At 44.4% G+C, this 21,727-nt stretch overlaps 2 protein-coding genes across 2 annotated transcripts; both read right to left on the bottom strand.

Moving 5' to 3' along the window:
• On the bottom strand, positions 1 to 4,716 carry LOC146181237 (uncharacterized). Its single transcript, XM_084575731.1, has 2 exons — positions 3,808 to 4,716; positions 1 to 349 (listed from the first exon to the last, which is right to left on the bottom strand). The coding sequence occupies exons 1-2, from the start codon at positions 4,714 to 4,716 to the stop codon at positions 320 to 322; spliced, it is 939 nt and encodes a 312-aa protein (XP_084431857.1). The 3' UTR covers positions 1 to 319.
• An 8,167-nt stretch (positions 4,717 to 12,883) lies between these two features.
• Positions 12,884 to 18,762, bottom strand: LOC146181236 (uncharacterized). Its single transcript, XM_084576305.1, has 2 exons — positions 17,544 to 18,762; positions 12,884 to 16,966 (listed from the first exon to the last, which is right to left on the bottom strand). The coding sequence occupies exons 1-2, from the start codon at positions 17,662 to 17,664 to the stop codon at positions 16,758 to 16,760; spliced, it is 330 nt and encodes a 109-aa protein (XP_084432431.1). The 5' UTR covers positions 17,665 to 18,762; the 3' UTR covers positions 12,884 to 16,757.
• Between the last annotated feature and the right edge of the window lie 2,965 nt (positions 18,763 to 21,727).

Genomic DNA, 21,727 nt, shown 5'->3' with positions numbered 1-21,727 from the left:
TATTTATTTATTTATTTATGAATACTGCAATCCCATGCGGGATTTTAGCAGGGTGGGATACATCCTTATAGACAATAACATAGGCAACAACAACAAGAATACAAAGTTCAATAAGAGGCGGAAACAACAAACAAAGTAAGTCATGGCAAAACAGATGGTTGTAATGATTACACAAAACCGGACAGATTAAGGCGTGAACAAAATAAGTTTACAGATGGCTGTGAAACAGTGTCATTGTCTAATTTATTCCATTCGGTGATAGTCCTGGGAAAGAAAGAATATTTGAAGCAGTTATTGCGAGTGGAATAAGGAGCTATTGTTAGGGCGTGTCTTTGTCTTGTGGCATATCCTGTAGAGAAAGAAATTATATGTGACACGTCAACTTTGTAATCACCCTTTATCAACTGAAATAGAAATTTTAGGCGCAGTGCTCTGTTCCTTTCGGTAAGAGAAGGAAGTTTGGCCTTTGCTAAAAGTGTTGTCATTGAGGTGCGCCCAAAGCTATTGTAAATAAAACGGACTGCCCTCTTCTGCAAATTTTCAATCATATTGGTGTGTTTTTGTGTATAGGGATACCAGATAATAGAGGCGTATTCTATGCTTGGAAGGACAATGGTTTTATAAGCCATTAACCGGACAGCGGGTGTGGATAGTTTTAATGCTCGTCTTAGAAAAAAGAGTTTTTGATTAGCATTACTTTCTACGTATTTAATATGATTTGTCCAGCTAAGATCTTTTGAAATCCAAAGACCGAGGTATTTAAACTGCTCAACTTCAGATAGAAAAATATTCCGGGCTGAATACCTGAAATGAAGAGGGTTCCTTTTATGGGTTATTTTCATAAATACTGTTTTCTCAAAATTAACCTCCATTTGCCATTCTTCACACCATGAAACAGCTCTTTGAAATGATTCATTTAGCTTTAACTGATCATTAGCGCTGTTAATTTCAGAATAAATGACGCAATCGTCGGCATACAGGTTAATCTTAACATCAATTTTATTTGTAATATCATTGAGAAAAATCAAGAATAAAAGAGGTCCAATAACAGAGCCTTGCGGCACGCCGGAGTCAACTGAAACCTTAGAAGAACTCTGATTCTTAAAAGAAACATATTGTTGTCTGTTCGAAAGATAGCAAGAGATCCAATTAATGAGCTGTGGGTTTGCTAATATTTTATCTAACTTAAATAGTAACTTTTTATGTGAAACTTTGTCAAAAGCTTTTGCAAAGTCCATAAAGATTGCATCGATTTGTTTACCTGAATTTATTGTAGCTGCGAAATCATGTACGGTAATAGCTAACTGTGTGGACGTGGAAAAACCTCTTCTGAAACCATGTTGAGCGCTTGATAGAATGTTGTTCTTGTCAAGAAATTCAGAAATATGTTTGTGTATTATATGCTCAAGAAGCTTACATGATGTTGAAGTTAATGAAATGGGGCGGTAATTTGTAATTTGATTTTTCTTACCACTCTTATGGAGAGGCTTTATTTTTGCTGTTCTCCAGTCTCTTGGAACTTGACTGTCACACAAAGACTTAGAGAACAAAGCACATAAATACTTTGAAGTCCAGGGGGCATAACGTTTCAGAAATTCATTGGGAATGCCATCTGGCCCGGGTGATTTTTTAACCTCTAGATTTAAAAGTAGATTGAGTATGCCTTGTTCAGTGATGTTAATGTCATGTATTGGTGGATATGAATTATAGAAGTTTGATAGAATGCCATTGTCTTTAGTGAAAACAGACTTGAAATGGGAATTAAAAGCACTTGCAATTTGACAACCATCTTCACATTCAACACCATTAATTTCAAACACTTCATTCGTTCTACATGTAGGTGTAATCAGCCTCCAGAATCTCTCGGGGGACGATGAAATGAAATTGGGAAGTTTTACACCATAGTATTGATGTTTGTCAAAAGCTACTTGTGCCTTTAGCTGAAAAGAAATTTCAGAAATTTTCTTCAGTAGTGCAGGTAGATCCTTAGCAGTACCTTTCTTATGCTTTAAACGCTTAAGTTGCCTTTTCAGTTGCAAAGTCCCACGAGAAATCCAAGGGTTCCGACTTTTCTTTTTCAAAATTTGAGGAACAAAACGATCAATGCAATGGTTTATGAGGCACTTAAATCTTTCCCACAAAACATGAATATCATCGGTGCTGTTCAAAAAGGACTCAAACTCAAAAGATAGCATATCTATTATTGACACATCATCTGCACGCGAGAAATTGGGCACGGATATTTTCATAGGCTGCTTACGTAGAGAGACATCGGAAAGCGTTAATAACACAGCCTGGTGATCTGAAATACCAGGGAGAACTTCACAGGTGCTGTTTGTTCCAATTGCTCCACTTATGAAGAATATATCGAGTATTGATCTCGAGTTAGTTGTTATTCTCGTAAAATTTTCAACGACTTGAAGTAGATCAAACTCAAACGCTATGTCTATCATCATTTCGCCACATTTATCTCCCCGAACATTTTGTGAGAAGGAAAGCCAGTCTACGTATGGCAGGTTAAAATCTCCGGCCAAAATAATCCGATCACCAGGCTTCACATGTTCAATCATATAGTTTCTAAGACCATCTAGTACTTCAGGGGAAGAGTTAGGTGGCCTATAAATAGCACCTATAATATACCTAATGTTGTCATGATAGGCTTTGCAGAATATTCCCTCGACGTTTTGTATGTCGGGCATTCTTGCCATCGTTAGACAGGCTTTGAAAAGGACACCCACCCCACCCCCTTTGCTACCACGATCTTTTCTATGGATATAGTAACCGCGAGGCACAAATTCGCTATCGTAAACGCTTTTGCTTAACCATGTCTCCGTTAATATAGCAATGTTCGGGTCACAGGCTTCCAAGAGTCCTTCTAATTCTGTGCATTTATTAACAACGCTCCTACAGTTCACGTTCAGGATTTTCAGTACGCGAGTGTCACGCATATTCCGTCAAACTGCCATTTTTCTTTACTTTGACTCGCATGCCCTTTACATCATCCCAGTAATAAAGCACACCATTTACACTGAGCTTGTCGTAAACTAGCTTTACTTTTGCTTTATCGCCCCTTTCTTTTTCTGAGCTCTTCCACAGGTTTTTGCGCTTTTCACGAATTCTAAGCGAGAAATCTTCTGAAATAGACTCATTAGAGCCCTTCAGCTTGTGTGCAGCCGCTAATACCGACATCTTTTCACGATGATCGAGGAATTTCAAAATTACAGGTCGGTCTTGATTTGCATCGTTTTTTCGCCCAAGTCGGTGACATCTTTCAATGCTTGATGCTTTTATCTCTAGCTTAGTTTCGAAAAGCACACCCACTGTGTTCAGGAGTTCTTGAGGTGTTTCGGTGCAAGGTTCTTTTATTCCATAAATAATTAGATTATTCCTGCGACTAAAATTTTCCAAGTTATCTATTTTACTTGTTAGGGAAGCTAGTGCAGATTCAATTCCGTTCATATTTTCTTCCATATCTTTTACTTGAGCAGTTACCATACTAAATGCGTTAACCTGTCGTTCCACACCATCGACACGTTCCGTTAAAGAAGAGATTTTATACACTATGTCTTTCTGGGTGGTTTGTATATCCTGGATAGCTAACTGCATTGCGTTTTGACCAGCTAGCAACTGTTCTAGCATTTCTTTTTCACTAGGGCCAGGATTAGATTCTATGTCCCCACAAGCGAACAGGTCAAAAGGAATCGAACGAACACATGTAACAAGGTATTTCACACATGGTGGGCAAGGCAGCAGCAGCAAAAATCTGTTGTCATTACGATAACATTTGACCGGTAAGTACCTACTGACCTGGATCATGAAGCAAAAAGGGTTGCTAAGCATGTTGCCTGCACGGCTGCTGCCAGGCCCACTGGTTCGATGCGGCATCCACGGTTGTTTTATACCCATCGGTGAGCTGTCGTAAGGTGACGTCACTTTAGATTGGTCCCAGGGGGGCGCTACGGTGGTTAAACTTGGCTGTCCATTGATGACGCAGCAGTTGACGGGAGGGGACGGTGATACCATAGGCAAGCGTAGCTTCTCGGTGCAGATAGCGGCAGGATAGCAGGTGCACGTGGAAGACGCCTCCCAGCTGATAAAAGCCACGACCTGGATCATGAAGCAAAAAGGGTTGCTAAGCATGTTGCCTGCACGGCTGCTGCCAGGCCCACTGGTTCGATGCGGCATCCACGGTTGTTTTATACCCATCGGTGAGCTGTCGTAAGGTGACGTCACTTTAGATTGGTCCCAGGGGGGCGCTACGGTGGTTAAACTTGGCTGTCCATTGATGACGCAGCAGTTGACGGGAGGGGACGGTGATACCATAGGCAAGCGTAGCTTCTCGGTGCAGATAGCGGCAGGATAGCAGGTGCACGTGGAAGACGCCTCCCAGCTGATAAAAGCCACGACCTGGATCATGAAGCAAAAAGGGTTGCTAAGCATGTTGCCTGCACGGCTGCTGCCAGGCCCACTGGTTCGATGCGGCATCCACGGTTGTTTTATACCCATCGGTGAGCTGTCGTAAGGTGACGTCACTTTAGATTGGTCCCAGGGGGGCGCTACGGTGGTTAAACTTGGCTGTCCATTGATGACGCAGCAGTTGACGGGAGGGGACGGTGATACCATAGGCAAGCGTAGCTTCTCGGTGCAGATAGCGGCAGGATAGCAGGTGCACGTGGAAGACGCCTCCCAGCTGATAAAAGCCGGCAATGGCAGCATCTTTGTTCTGTTTCTGCTTTCATTTTAAGTGGTCTCTTTAATGGTTTGTGGGGTTTAATGTCCCAAAGCAACACGTGTGGTCTCTTTAAGATTAGAACACTGTATCTTACCGATACAAGAAAACTGCTTTCCATCCTCCTTAGTGTCCCTTCAAAGGAATCCGACAATAAAACACAATTCACAATACGTATTTAAATATGTATTACCATTTGCCTACTTTTTGCCTGTGGCTACTAGGAGCTTGTTTCACTTCACAAAAGGAGCTTTGTTTAACAAAATAAATAGTGTAAATTTCACTGGATGACTAACCATATTAACAACTCCCTCTTGTGTAAACTCACTGAACATCTGAAATGAGTTTCGTCAGCACTTCATTACTTCTGGGCTGCCATGAATGGCAGCTATGGCATGTGGGTTTTATGGTAGGCAACCACCTTGGCAGGAATGTTGCTTTGTGAGCTGCGTCGATTAGTGTCTGCCCAAGACTTGGACATCACTTAGGAACATACACGGTCAGCAGTGGGACGGTGTACATCAGACCTGTGTTGGCAGTCTCTTTTTCAGAATTGCAGTGTTGGAACCAAGGGCCATATGGCATTACCTTGGCCTGCATGTATGATAACACAACAAAAACAAGACATAACTCTGCCTACCTGAAAGAATTAAAATCTCCATGCAGGCCTTGTGTTTAACACATCACTAAAGGCAACAAGCACTGTTTGCCATGTCAGTCACAGCAATGGTTCTAGCAAAACTACTTTCGCTGTGTAGTGTTTAATATTTTTAACAGTGCAAATTTACGCAGTTTTGTTACTCTTGCAATGATTTATGTCCCTATACCTTTTTTATCCCATAGCTGCAGTTGGCTATCTTGACAACTGGGGTATTTTGTAACCACCCGAGCGTATTGAATGTCCTAAAATCGAGATGCATGTGTGTATTTTGACACAACACAACCAATATGCAGTCCGCAATAAATGTTCCTCTTGCGCTGGCAAGCAGGTCTTTGAAAATACAACACATCATTAGCATGATTGTGTGAAACAATACGAAGGGATATCAGTCCATATCTTTGCAGTTTTCACAGCTGGCCTGTTTTTTCCTAAGGCAGAGGAAATAATTACTTTGCAAACTTTGTTTTTGGTGCATGCTGTAACTAGTCGCAAGGGCAATGGCTGGACAATGATGGAATCACGGACGCAGCACTGTTTATTTATTGTTTTGACACTAGTCTACATGCTTGTCTACAATGATAAGCACAACAGGGCAGGTAGAAATAACATCGATCGAATAGGACGTCGTGGGATGTTTTCTGAGACAAAAAAAAAAAAAAAAAAATACAGGAATTCGATACAAGAACTGTCTAGAGATAGAGCAGCTGGAAGATAAGTACTGTGCAAAAATACCAGGACTTTCACAGCTTGCGCTTCGAGCCGTCAACTTTACGAGCAAAACTAGAGGCAGGACTGCGTCGGGAGATGTGGAGAGCATTTTTTCTTTGCGCGGGCAGTCTACCTCCCGGCACTCCTAAGCACAGAAGTTTACTTGAACATATACCTGGGTTCCACGGTTGCATGACTAGCCCAGTAGGCGGGCAGTGAGTCGCTTGAGAGCTGTGATGAATAGCTGGCCTTCCCGGTTGAGGTTCTATTTCCCGGTTAGTCCCGGGCAGGCTATCGCACCGGAGCTTCATAATAGATTAGCTGTGCCAAGCTGCCTGCATCAATTGGACACCGAATTCCTGTTTGTACATCCGATAAAGGCAACGAAAATGGCAAAACATTGCCCTGCGGATACACTAACCGACCTCTTGAAATCCAGGATAGAGAGGCAATTTCGTACAGATTACAGGCTCCCACCGGCCTTTTTATACTGGTTTAACAAAACTTGAAGAAAACTTTCGAGGTGATTAAAGTTTACCACTGCTGCTGAATAGTGGTGTCGAAGTCGAGGACAACGATAAAAATTACAGCGAGATTCCATTCAAGTACTCGATCGGAGACGAGTTTTTCGCATCCCATGTGTTGCGCTGCTTGCGCTGTAAACCTCAGTCCGAATTGTATACATACTACAGGCTGATCCAAAGGCAGTGACTCGTATAAATTTCGGGAAATGCAAGTAAGTACATGGAATGCTGACCACACCAGTTACTTGCAACATACTGCAGGCATGTTCCATCGACAAGGGCGGGCTGACATGCATTGCAGAACTAGCGTCGCAGAGTCCACAGGTCGGAGACGGTGCTGTCTGTAACTAAGAGAACGCATGGGAATATCACAGCATGCCGCTTGACGAACAGCAGTACGCGAGGCCGAAGCTCAAGGAGTATTATAACAAGTGGAAAGGAACACGGCCACACACGGCCACTCGGCTACGATATTCATACGTTCAAACTACGATGCCAAGAACAGTCCGCCACCATCGCCACAGCCAAGTCCGGCTTGCGAGCGATCACGGAGCCGGCGACACCAGCGACCGGCCTATCGCTAGAAACAGCGACGAGAAGTGGCAGACAAACAAAACATAAAACAAGTTTTACGCCACATCCGGCAAGTTATTCCTCCTCACTTCTTTCAGCTAGCGCATGCGCAAAAGCGACGGAGCATTCCAATAACGAAGATATAGTGTTCTAGAATTGGGAAGTGTGCCGTCTTCGGCGCGCGGCAATGGGAGCGACGTGGTCGCCGGAGCGATGAAAAGCGTAGGTGGCGCTGTCAGCCGTAGGAGCGCATCACAAGCGCGCGCGCCGCAGAGGAAACGCTTGGGGCGTCTGCTTCTGCGGCTCGTTTCCTGCGTGAATTTTGTTGCATCGCGTTGCTTCTCTGGCTGTTGTACTATGGCGCGTTGTTGAGCGAACAGAGATGATTGGTCAAGCAGGAAAACACATGTTTGCAGAGAGCACAGTAACAGTTCCGTCCGTCTCCCTTCTTTTACTGAATGCTCTTTTACTTCCTTTCGTTCTTTCTTCTTTCTCATTGCGCGCTCTTTCTGCTGCCTTTCCTATTCGAACCGTTCCCTTCTCGAAATACACTCAAAGCATGGTTGACTCAAAGTATGGTTTCCTAAGCAACAGCACCGCGGGAGGCCTTCGGGTAACTTTGCAGTCCACAGTCGACCTCGTGACTACTTATCTACAAAACGCGGTTTTACATACATTATCACATCGAGAATAAGCCAAGACAAACTAGAAAACCTCTTCGGCATCGTGAGGCAATTTAATGGCTGCAACGATCATCCCACGCCAGCTCAATTTTTAGTGACAGTTAATGCCCTGGCATTTTACAACTTAGCGAAGCCCCCAAAGACCGGAAGTTGCAATGCTGAAACTGTAAATGCCTTACTTGGAATTAGCTGTACAAGGCTTCTTTCAAATCCTATTGATGAGCTTGACCGTTTGGTTGACGAGGGAAGGCTCGAGGACGTCGAAGCTACTAGTTTGAATTCCCTTCCTTCAGATGACCATACGTCACTAGGCACAGTTCTAGCCGTCTCATAGCTTATATTGCAGGATATGTCACTAGAAAGTTCATGAAGAAGTCAAAATGCAGTACTTGCTCCGCTTATCTCATTTCAAGCAAATAGTGCGCGGCACAAAAAGAAGAAAATCAAATTATCTCAAACTTCGACCACGGAGGTCTTCTTTATCCGTCCTCGGAGCTTGCAAAGCTCGTGCACACGCTGGAAGAGTCTTTCGCGGTTTTTTTTTTTTTTTGGTTCAAGAAAGATTAACGCAAATAGCATGCGTGAATTTGCTTTGTTTTTGCAAAGCGCAGAGGTTTCCAAGTTTGGTTGCCCTACTCATATGACAAAGAAATGACACTTAACATAGTGAAGTTCTACGTCCTCGATGCGATTGCGTTTTTATGTCAAGTCGCTAAACCAAGAGCAGACCTCTAAAGCAGAGCAGGTAAAGCACCTAAAGCTGAGGAGGTGCAAGTAATCGTGTTTGAGGACTTTAATCATTCTGCCTTTCTCTTGTGTGTTTTCAAATTTAGCAGCTTAATTTATTCACGGCCTAGTACAGTTCATTAATATTCTCATACAGTTTGATCTGTACAGTTTTATACGTTTTACCATATTCTTGCACTAAGTCGCGATGTTTTTTTTCACGTCGTCCATTATGTGGTTTCGTTCATTGCTACGTGCTCTCATTCATTCATTTCGTTTTGAGTAGGAGCTGCCATGTTCATATGTATTAGCCCACATTTAAATAAAGTCATCAGTAAGCGCTGGCATAATTTCTGTCTTCAAGCAATCTTCGCATACCTCTATTTACATGTGGCGCAAAAAGTACGCTAGCCTAGCCTAAAACACCATTCACTGCGTTTTCAGTACGTGCGAGCGTCGATGGAAGACTTCAGTCTAGCCCGCATAAACCGGCGCATCCAATATTAAAAATTTACATGATCATAGAAATACGTTAGACATTCGTCATTGAACCTCCCGCTTGTGCTCGAGAAATAAAGCACCCAATACGTTCAGGAAATATATCTTGCCGTTGCTTGTCAGTTCGTCGGCTATCTGTATCTTACATTGCCTGTATTTGTATTGCCGTTCCCTGACGACGGCCGCTTATTTTATAGGGAACTAGTTGTTTTGTTACATTTAGACAAGAGTGTGGGAGCTAAAGCGGCACAATTTATTGCTACACGCCTTCGGAGTCCGATTGAGCTAGCGGTGACGAAGGCGGTTCACCCAGCTGTCTGCTCCGCGCTCACTGCGCTCCTCCTGCACACAGCGCCCTCTCTCCTGTCATCGCTGAAACGACCAGCTCGCCGGCGGCAGACGGCACACTTCTCAATTCTAAAACACTATAACGAAGGTCTGGTGGTAGACGCGTTCCAATACGCGAACCTGTAGACGTCTACGTAGACGTCTACGAAGCAGTCTTGCTAGACCGGCGTTGCTGCGACCCGGTTGGAATAAGCTAGAAGCATGGAGGAAGAAAAAAACTAGGAGGGAGTGCCGCGGCGGAAAAGTGAAGCCTAGTCATAAAAAATATAATGGAAAGAATCATGGGAAATTAGCCGTCACGTGATACGGCAAGCGGTAGCCGGTAGCTGGTTTCGGTTGCGGTTTCGCACGCTTTGCTCTGAAGGAATGCCTTCGCGTGGCCTTCGCTACGCGACGCCTGCACTAGAAACCTGAGGCGCGCGCTGCGAGCAGGCGGTAGATGGAACTTTGGACTTTTAGACGGGCTGATACCGTGGGGGCTGCCGCCGCCGCGCATTGCACCCGTGTATTTCGCGAAGTATGGCTGGGTTCTCTCAGCTGCGCCATATGAAATGCTTGCGGGGCTCGGCGATCAGACGAAGCACGCGAGAACAAGAAGGACGAGGGGACGAAGCGCTGATCATCGCTTCGTCCTGTCGTCCACTGTGTTCTTGTGCTCTGTCTTTGTGCGCTGTGTCCCGCAAGCACGGAATCAAACCAACTAGCCCAACGAAAAGTACTGCCATATATGAAATGCTGCGTGCCGGGATGCGAGAACTACACGGATATACCTCTCGGGGCTGTCGCTCCAACGGTGAGTATCCTGTTATGCGCACTCCTCGAGAAACGAAACGTTTGTTTGTCAGGGCATGTGCATGTATGGTTCGAGACGAAAATCGTTTGATTCATTTAGGAAATGCAGACCTCAAATGCACATTGTTAAGCTGAAGCCAGTTCCCCAGGCATGCAACATTATGTCGAATTCGTAGTCTCCCTAACGAAACTAAACATGAAAAGACCACCTGGAGTTCTCACTAGTGTGTCTATAAACACGGAGTACAATACAACAATTGTAAACAAAGTAACTTATGTGTTACGACGCGACGCGCAACTTTCGGCAGACCACTTCGGTAGGCTTTCCGCGGGGACATCCAAAGTCACTAAAAAATACCATGTACCCTGCTGCTTTTGAGTCTGGCAACTATGTTGGCTAAATTCCCAAGAATCATTGCGCGCAAGAGAGAGAAGGGAGCGGCGTCAGAGGAGGTTGGCTTGCGGAGGCTGCGCGCGCTCCCTCCTAGTTTTTTTCTTCCTCCATGGCTAGAAGCTTGGTGCAACCGGGGGCCCGATCCTCGATATTCGCCTTTTCGGCCATGTTGTGACGTACCCGTGACGTAAATATTGGGGCGGTGCTAAAACGCGTATAAACAGAAATTGATGACGAAATTTAAAAAACAAGGAAAAAAGTTACAAAAAATAACGCCGTCGTCTGCTACTTGGCGCCGATTACAAAAATGCCAACGCTGCGATGCCAAGAAGCTGAAGGGTCGGTGCGAACAGTGTTTACGCTGCATACACGCGTCGCGCGGCAGGGCAAGGCTGAGGAGATAGTGAGATACTTACGTATACATTGCGGCTGTACTGTACTATTATAGTAACGGTAGTTGCGACCACAGTGCATCATAGTACACACGCTGTCGGACGTCCACCAGCAGCTAGGCTGAGCGAACGGCGGTACTCGACGCAAACCCCACAAACAGCCGGTCGTCAAGTGTGAGCGATGCCTCACTTGAGATGCCTGCATGTTGCTAGCTGTCCGTGTTTCATTTATGGACTTAGTCGCGCAGAGAAATCGGCGAGTATCAGGATTAAAGAATTTGTTTACGACTGAGAATTGGAAGCGCCCAACAGATTTTCGGGCTGCAGTTGCCTCTAGAGAAGAGACGCACCTATCCGACGACAACGCTGGCCTTCTCAGGGTATCACTGTCGTTGGAAACTGCCTGCGGCAGCCCACCGTTTCCATCATGTTAGCAAGTCTGCTACGGCCGGGTATACGTGTCGGCTTCTGTGGCGTAGCGTGCAGATATCGGCCCGACTGGTGAAAACACGCATAGTGGAGAGCTCGATTAGGCCATATATCTGGCGATCTTAGCATGCGCTGACATCGGACCACCTTTAGCGTGTTAATTCCATCGAAATGCGATCGTCGTAGCTGGGCTACGCACATATTGCGGGTCAGAGAGCCGAGCGTCTATAATCATTACTGAGCCATCGAGGCGGGGACGTTTTCACGCAGCCGCAAAAATAAGCAGATAAGATTTTCTGGCAGCAATGAAAATGCAATGAAAAGTGTATCCAGATGCCCACTGGCAGCAACAGGTTAGCTTTCACGCTGATGGCATTTAATGTGCCCTGAATTAGACATAGCACGCTGTATGCACATTTCACCGCATGCAGAGTGTGTCACTCTGTTGTGGCAGATGCCTCGTTAAAATAATAATAATAAAAAAAAAAGCTGTCGGTATTATTCTGCTTGGTTTCTGAGCATGTTGCATAAAAACATTTTATAAAAGTAGCAACACTGCTCGTCTGATGCAGGTGCACATCACACCACAATGTCACAAGAGAAACAAAATTTGTCAGGTACAGCCTAGTTCCTTTGCTACTGTTTACCAGTTTTGCACTTGCAATAGCATCCGGCACTTTCTTTCAGTGCAGCATGATTCCTCAGAGGAGAGAAGGGTGATGAGGTCGGCTAGAGATATGCCTTCACATATACTATTTGACGATCAGGAAGTGAAGGAACAGACATGAAGAGTGAATATGATATATGATGCCTAATTACAATGAGCTAGATGCAGTACGGAAACCATTTTCTTGAAGCAATTGTCAATTGAATGTAGCATTCATGCACACATTAACCAGTGCACATGCTATATACACAAAGCCCGAACCTGTCTCTGAGTGAAGCAAGGGAGCCAAAGGGGAAAGCAAGCGTGACTTTAAAGACACCGTAAGTAAAAAGTAACAGCAACAAAAAAGAAAAACAGAAGCATGCACAGGAACAATATTCGACAAAAAGAGGCATGAATTGCAAGGCCTGCAGCAATGTGGCCTGCAGCACATCAGGGTGGTGTTCTGGATTTTTTGGCAAAGGTTCATTAATGCCAGGTGATAATACTGTATGATTTGTATTGGCTGTGCCATCCCCTGTGTGCTCTTCCAGCAATGCATAATGTCCAACGTGCAACTGTCTAACATCCACTCTCTACACTCTGACTCAAAAACATGCTCAAATGAACCTCACCTGAATACGGGCATAAATATGGGAATAAAGCATGAAATTTACTTTTTCGACATTCTGATTGCATATCATTGGAAAACTAAACGTGATTTAAATGAGCGTATGATTTGCAGCTAGTGCGTCTTGTATGCATGGTTCTTCCAACAGGTTGCAGTATAGCTTCTGTCCTTTATTTTGGTAAAACATGCACACTTTAAGAGACCTGCTACTCACGTAACACATTCCCTGTAGCTTTAAACAGCTCGTCGTTGACTAACAATTGGTGTATCATTTGCTTTCGGTACTTTTTGGCATTTTTTTTTACATGCACCTGACATGAAGCCTTGCTTATAAGAAAACTGAAAATTACAATATACAAAACAATACAAAATTTATTTACAGCACTGCACACTCTACAATACACAGCCTAAAATGAAAGGCTGTCACACATTCAAGTAATTACAGTATTGTTGTACTTGTACAGCTCATCGCCATATCTGAAAGGTGGCACGGCCTTGGAGACCAAAGAAGAGAAATTAGTTATACAAAGCAAGGGAACACAAGATAGGGTCAAAAACCCATTCTCCAAGTGTTTGGCCCAAGATAACCCCAACACCAGCAAAGCAAGCACCCACTGTTTTACCAATGAGTACCCAACACCACTGAGGATTGGTCCCCAAATGCTCAAACCACTAGGCTGCAACTGCAGTCAAGGGATGCTATGCGTTCCGCAGTATTACCAGTATCAAAGATTATGGAACTCAACGTCATTTAAATGGTAGTCGGCACCTGGGACAGAGCAAGTATTCCCTGATTCTGTTATGGACAGGGCAAAGGTAGTTATAGTGTGTGTAAGAATGATTTTATCTGTGCATAAATGCCTGCCACACCTAGAATGTTCCCTTTATGCAGTCTACCAAAAAGGAGAAATGTTTGGCTCAGGAAGACAAGCCTTAAGCATTATTTCAGCAAGTCACTCAGTGTGACGGCTATCAGGCAAACCAGCACAGCACTTGAAAACTTCATGCTCTAAAAACAATTGTGGGGACACGCAAGCTCAGCATTTACCGCTATGACACAACAGCTTTTATGGCTCCTGTCTGCAGACTCTCATTCGTGTGAATCGACTTTGCTACTGCTAACATCTAGTATTTATTCTATGATACATATCAGTAGCATATACCTGTAAGTTATCCAATTATGTGGAAGACCACTTGTCTAGATACCTATAAAGCCCACTCTAACCAAGCTGTACGGATGCGTTTCCATGGCCTAAGGGTTGCCTGTCTTATTACCCAAAGATCCTGCAAGGTTTATCACCTCACACATTCATCTCAAAGGTGAAGCCAGAGACATCACACTGAGTACTCGGCCATGTCACCTGTCTGAAATGTGCCCAAGATTTTCCACTCACAACGTCGCGTTTTGTGCAGAAAAGAGGCTTTAACGTTGCTGCATCAAAAAAAAAAAAGCAAGAAGCCAATAGCTGAACATCAACGCTACATTAGGCTCTGCTGGCTCGCAAGACATTTGACCACAGTGTCAACAGCCGAGTTATAGATGCAGCTGTGGCAGAGGCTGTACCACAGAAACAACAGATGAATGTGGTCAAGATAAAATGAAATCGCTTTGTTCACAAATTCTTCAATACATCACGAAAAAGAATGGCTCACTTATGGATAGTATGACGTCTACTGTGTTCAATAGGATTGTACCTTCAGGAAGTTATCTTTTGAATGCAATCTTAAGAATATATTGTGGTGTTCAATTTAGGCTGTACACATAGCAGACGTGCAAAATATGCAGCACATTCTGAGGGTTAAATGCAGAGAGGATTGCTGAAGCTGATATAATAGGAAAGCATAGGGATACTAGATAACATAGAAAACACATGCGACAATAGGATAGGTGTAAGTGAAACTAGCGCAGCTGTCACTTATGAGAGCAAAAAGTTATACAACTCAGTACTAGCACAATGGTACAAAATGTTGAAAAGTGATGATGAAACACAAGTTTCCTTGAAAGTGCTTCTACATAAATGAAATGAAAGTGATTGGCATAAAATTTGTGCCCCTTCCTTAAAATTCTCAATTTAAAGCTCACAAAGAACAATGAAGGCTACAAAAGCAACTAACAGAAAAAAAGTAATGAAGCAGTTATACACAGCTGCAATCATTCGATAAACATCTCGAGTGATGAAGCCAGTCTCCAGTGGCTTAGAGCATGAATATGTGAGCTTTACCAACCCTCTTTTAACATATGTGAGTGCCGGAGGGCATGTGGCAGCAGCAAGAATGTGTCAAGAAGCAAATGGCCCAGATAGCAGCCTCATAATAGAGGTATGGAAGGACTACACACAACGCTATCATGGAGGGAGGTATTTTATGGAACAAGATATGTAGCAATGCACAAAAGGAGCAAAGCATTTTGTAGAGCTGCAGTCAAAAATTTATGAAGGACAATCTTATCAAAAAGTTTTTATTTCACTCCTGCGCTTGTGCATCATTATTGTGACTATGAGTTATATAGTGAAACATGAAATGTCAAGCAATTTATCCCGTACACAAATGAATGCATTCTTTCCCCTGCGAAGCCACCTTCAAGAACTTTTGCCAGTGGGTGCACATGCACATCAATATCACCTAGTTACAAAACAGAGAAGTCAATAGTTGCCTTTGTGAAAAAACTGAAGAATACAAAAATGTTCATTGATCGCCGAGCCACACAAATGATGCAGAGGTTAAACAGGTTATCTGGGATCTTGATTAACATCACTACAAAGCATCAGTAATTGCAGTGCAAAATGAAACTGGCAAATTTTGCAAAAGTGGAATCTAAAATTGCCAAAATGGGTTGACAAGTTGGCGGGGGCCTCATTTTCCGTGCATACAACAATGAAAGACAATGACCACCAAATAGATGCACAAATTATCCTTGGGAAAACTAGTTGATTGCTGTTCATCTACATTCAGCATATGAAGGAAGCAATAGAAAACAAGCATAAAGGCAACCAAATACAAAGAAGCACAGCTCGCTTCACTCTGCAGTTTGTGGAAAAACACAGTGGGCACCTCACATTTCACCCTAGTAGCACACAAGATAGGTGTAACGAAATGGACTCTGCTATGGTAAACGACTGCAGACACATCCACCAGGGTGCACGTATGTCAAATATTCTCACTGAAGTAGTACATCGCAGGCTGCCTGCTTGCCACAAACACCAAAGTGAATTGTGAACTGTTGCTGCCCGCATGTCCTACTCAGAATGGCACTTCTGGAGGTAGAAGGAGAACGTTTTTGTACCTTCCTGTGTTTCATTGACATGAAGCACTTAATAAAATGCACACTGAGTTTAAGCAGAACACAAAAAAGCAAAGTATACAACAAAGAATGACAGCTCTCAGCAAGGGCCACAGCACTTGTAGAATACACTCAGTATGTCTACAGATGGTAGACAAAAAATTATAGCACCAAGGAAAGGTTTGGTTTGGTTTGTGGGGTTTAACGTCCCAAAGCGACTCAGACTATGAGAGACGTCGTAGTGGAGGGCTCCGGAAATTTCGACCACCTGGGGTTCTAACATCGCACTAATGTGCACTAACATCGCACAGCACATGGGCACCTTGCTTTTCACCTCCATCGAAAAGCGGCCGCCGAGGCCGGGATTCGATCCCGCGTCTTTGGGAACAATAGTCGAGCGCCGTAACCACTGCGCCACCCCAAAGCTGAACTTGGTTCTTGCACATGCTATCAACAAAATGTACACCAAAGAGATGGTTATATCTCAAAACCACAGAAAAAATTAAGACTTGGACGGCTTTTCAGCAGTATGCTATCGAACATGAAGCAGTAAGAATGTGCACATTGATCACTTGTGGCATATATCAAAATCATGACAGCGAGTGAAAATCTCAAGTGCAGGTGATCAAGTTGTTCCTGTCCGAGTTAATATAAATGTTGCACGTCCTCTTCCTTGTACTTGTTGATGTTCCTGCTGCGATTACCATTTGAAGGTGGCGTCAATGTCATGTGATCTGCACACACTACAAGCTGTAACGATCTTCAAAAAGAGCTGTCCATCTGCATAGCACTTCACATCTGATGTGGCCGTCCAGGGACAAGGCGTGGCCTCCCAGATTATACAAGCCTAGCAGAGAGGTTAATGATGTTGAATATGGCCCCAGGACTTCTCGACCACATGATGACTCGGATTGGAAGTGCTGCAACGGCTGCACAAGGTCCACACGATCACCTGCAAATGTTTAGTGCCTAAATTATATGCAAATAAAATATCAAACACTCATGGCACAGGAACATTCAAAATCATCAAAGCTACAAGCTAGGCTGCGGTAAAGTGTAATCTATGAATGCAAGAAATGGTCAGTGCAAAACCTAAACCTAAGTGAACCATTTCCGTAACAGGTAAAGACGGCTTGGTGGCGGAAATTGTATTGTGGCTAACTTTTTCTTTCTTTTTTTTGCAATTAAGGGAACGACTTATATCAGGCGATTTCACTTGTTTTTCCTTCCTCGGTCGTCGAAACCATTAACCAAGAAATCTTGACAACTACAAGCACACTCAGTTTTTTTTTTTTTTTTTTTTTTTTTTTTTTAAGTTCGTGCAGTGTAGAGAAGTTGAAGAAAATTATAATGCGTCGTAGAAATATGCAGCTAAAAGCAACGCAAAGTGCTGATTAAAAATATCGGATTCGCCGCATGCGTCCTGTGAGTATTCCTTTAATCTTCAGTCATTTCCCGCCTGCGTACAACTTGAATGCGAATGACGCTGTATGAACAGTCACCTTTACAGGTTTTCTTATTGCACTTACCTCTGTGATGCTCGACGTGCTGCACCATTTCCAGCAGATTGACTGCGTTGCCCTGCTGGTCGACACCCATCGAGAAGCCCGACACATTCCGGGAGCTTGTCGCTCGGCCGAACGAATACATTTCGTGCCATCCAACATCAGAGGCGTTCACCACTGGCGATCACACCCGAAGCACCAGTAGCTCAACAGTTCAACATTCCGAGCGCAGGACAATTCTCGCCTCGGAGCTTGCAAAGCCGCCACACTACACTCCTCGTCAGATGATTGATCTGACTGTACTGACGAGCTATCTTTCAAGACAATTTGACAGCATTGCTGTGCTGCAGCAAATCCTCGATCACTACTTGCAGACGACGAACGGCACGAAGACCACTCATAAGCGTACAAGTTCTTTCTTTCCTCCATGTAAGCTATAGTGAACTAGAATATATATTCTAGTTCACTATAATGAAAGCGTACCTCCCTTCATGCCTCCCTCCATGGCCGCCGCCATTGCTGGGTTATCATAACCGCACAGACCAATGATTTCTTACCATGGGAAGAAAGGGTTTGAAATAAGAAAGCAGTTAGCGCCGTCACGCGGCCGCAAGCTTCTGCCCCCATTACAGATTGTCTCAAGCGTCCTTTATTTCATACGCGCTCATTATTTGCCTTTCTATTGCGTTTAAAAGCCATGCAAGGTGTATATAAAGTTATCCTTTTACTTTTAATAACAAGCTAAGAAACTACGGTAGGCTAACGGCTGCATAAATCAGCTTGCCTGTCGCCATAGTCTCATTAGCATAATTCGGGCACCTCGCCACTCGGCGAAATTATGGCGGCCAAACGTCAGCATTTTCGGTAATGGCGGCACATCAGTTACGTCATGACGCGTCAATTTGACGTAATCTAAATATGCCTGCGTATCACGTGTTTCACGTGACATAGCTCCAGCCAATCAAATTTGAGCATCCGCTCCTTCCCAGTATGCCATTATTTTCATCACATTGGTTAATCGAGCGTAAGTGTTCTCCAAACCACCATCAGTAACTTTGCTTCCACTCCAAAATCATTCGTATTTGTCATCCAGGCAACAAGGATAGCTCCGGTTGAAATCAATTTTCACGGCTACGTCATTTTGACGTAACCGCTAAAAGTGCTTGCCTCAACTGATGGTTTCGCGCCACAAGTTTGAAGCACGTGACTCTTTTCAGAGCCAATCAGAAAGACAATATGGCGCCGCCAGGGGAAGGCGAATATCGAGGATCGGGCCCCAGGCTGCTCCGAAGGCTGGCGGAGCAAGCACGCGGCCGTGTGGCGGCGTTGCGCTCTCTGTGGCTTATCGGTGCTCGTCAGCTCCAAGGGTACAACAGCTGACGTAACTTCGCACCCTCACTCTCGCCCGTTGGATGATAAAAACTAGGCGCGTATGATGTGCGGGTTGCGGTTTTACGCGTGCGAAGCCTGGTTGTGCCCAGCGAGGGCGCTCAGTATAGCGACGGGGCTATTCGCTCTTTTCGGCAACTGCGGAAAACAGAAAAGCAGGTGATAGTAGACAGGGTGAGCTCTTGTTCGTTTCTAGGACGAATATGTGCTACGTTTACCAGACAGTGTCGCCCCGAAATAAGTGTTCCGAGAACGAGAAAGCAATCATGTGCATACAATGGCTAAGCGCGAAGAAGGTTTCATTTTAGTACCTTACTTAAACCAAAACTTACCTACAAGCAAATGCAAAAAATTGTTAGAATCAATCATTGCACTTATTTTTAAACAGCCTCCCCAAGGGGCTAATACAAGTTTGCAAGCTTAAAAGAGAGATAAGGTGGCTTGAAAGGGTTCACAAGCTTTCCCATATCTTTGTACCAGAGTTACGACCCGTAATGTGGCGCTACGCAAGGCAGCTTGGAGAAACCATATTGAAATTTCGAGGTGCGTTATCATTCTTTAATGCACAGGCGCATCAAACACGCACGAAAGCGCAATACTGCTGGTGCGTTTCAGCAGCGGATCACAGAACACAAGCACGTATAGCACACAAGCACGTTATAGCGAGAAACGCAACATATCTGCTTCAGGGAAGTTGCCGAGAGGAACGAATAGCCCCGTCGCTATACTGAGTGCCCTCGCTGGGCACAACCAAGCTTCGCACACATGAAACCGCAGCCGGCACATCATACGCACCTAGTTTTTATTATCCAACGGGCGAGAGTGAGGGTGCGAAGTGAAGTCAGCTATTGTACCCTCGGAACTGACGAGCACCGATAAGCCACAGCGAGCGCAACGCCGCCACACGGCCGCGCGCTTGCTCCGCCAGCCTTCGGAGCAGCCTGGTTACTTTTGGCAAAGACTGTACATTCTGTCATAGCCTCACCCACAACCAGGTACATCGTTGCAGCCACGGCACTCCTTGCCTCGCTACTAGTTATACATAGAATATCCAGGTAGCACCTTGTAATAACGATTATGACCATATGCTATAGCCAGAGTGATTACTCATAGCCATAGTTCACCACAGTCTCGCCACCAGCTACATATTAGCTGAACCTGGGCTTAGCCACGGGTATTGCTTTCGCAACCTTCCGGGCTTAATCAAGCTAAGCCTCTGCCAATTTTTTTTACAGTTCCCCTGATGTAAAAACAGGAATTTCTGTAGTAGCATCAGGATGTTTTTGTACTTTCATAAAACAATAATGCATAATTCGAATACAGAAACGGACTAAAGAAAAACTCTCCAGTATAGTAGTGAGTACTACAGAACAAAAGAAAATTGTAACGTTTAGAACATACGCTTTGTCGGGAGCGCAAGAACTACAGAATATTTTTGACGCGATCCTATAGTAAAGTGCATTGCAAATACAAAGCAGTCATGAATAAGGAGTGAAGTATTTGGATAATTGTGTCTTAAACCAGGAGTTGAAAAAAAGAAAAGGTAAAAGCAATGAATTATCATTCTATAACAGGAATCTACATGAGGTAACTATATAATCGTGAACACTGGTTTCAAGGCGTAACCCTTGGCGCTTGCCTCGAAGGGGGGGAAGATTCGGAATAGAGGACCGCAAATAGCGAAGCAGCCGTGAGGTGTGGGAGAATGGCGAAGTGCGAATGGTGCAATGGCGAACCGTGCACAGCTAGTAGGACCAGCGCGGTCGGAAGTGGATAACAGTAAAGTTGATGATGGTGGCAGCTAGTGTCTTCCCCCACAATCCGTCGTCATATGCTTTACTGACGCAGGGACCGCATTATCGTTCACACCTGGACTTCATTACATCAGCTAACCTGTTTCATTTATTTGACCATAGCCTTTATCCATCATAAAATCACTTTATGCCCGAGGTAATTAGCATCCCAGAAAAAGTAGTGTCTGCTTCATCCTATTTTAGAGAGCTGTAGCACTTTAAACTTCCCTTTTTTCAGGTGTTCGTGCTATTTGGTCAAAGAAGAGGAAGATACCACTCGGCCAGCTCGTGCTTGCAACAAGCGTGCATAAGAAGAAGATATGAAAAGGAGCGTTTTCTGACCAAGGCTATATCTCAACCCGGACTATACAGGCCCGCAAGGTCTGTTTCCAGTCTTCAGAGGAGAGGACTCCTCCTGGCAGTCTTCCTACAGGCCGCCAGTGAACCGCTACCCTCTCATCACTGAAGGCGTCGTCCTTGTTACCCGCCTGACTGAAAAAGCCAGTGCAGGTATTTATTCCTTGCAAATTACAGTCCTCAAAGATATCGGTAACATTAAATCTCACCATCACGGGACATCCGGCAGTCTTCCCGTTGCAAAAATTCAATGGGTAAATTCACCAATATCTCACAGATGAAGCGAAAAATTAACATTTGTGTTAATAGTGGCAGGTTGTTTTATGTTGTAGGACTTCAGTTCTACGGTCCGCGGTCCTTGAGTGGCTCTTATACGAGAACAGAAGCCTGGAATGTCAGCAAAAGCAGCTTCCGATGCTTCAATCCACCTTACACAGTTACACTCGTGCAGCAAAGAAAATACCAAGCAATACGCTTTCGTCGGCATATAAAACACAGGTCCAGTCAACCAGCTTCAGCAAAAAAAGACGCTCCCTCGTGAGCCGATGCAACTTACGGTTTTTCCTGCACATAACACAACACGCTCCCGCGGCGGTCCCATGCGTGCCCAAAACGCCCCCGCCTATATCAGACTATCGCCTACATCTGATATCACCGCCGCCACGCCAT

This window comes from Amblyomma maculatum, chromosome 8 (assembly GCF_055883805.1).
Source record: "Amblyomma maculatum isolate TAMU_Amacu chromosome 8, ASM5588380v1, whole genome shotgun sequence".
In the NCBI taxonomy this organism is placed as follows: domain Eukaryota; kingdom Metazoa; phylum Arthropoda; class Arachnida; order Ixodida; family Ixodidae; genus Amblyomma; species Amblyomma maculatum.
The sequence above is the reverse complement of the archived record's forward strand: the minus strand, read 5'-3'. Positions and strand labels throughout refer to the sequence as shown.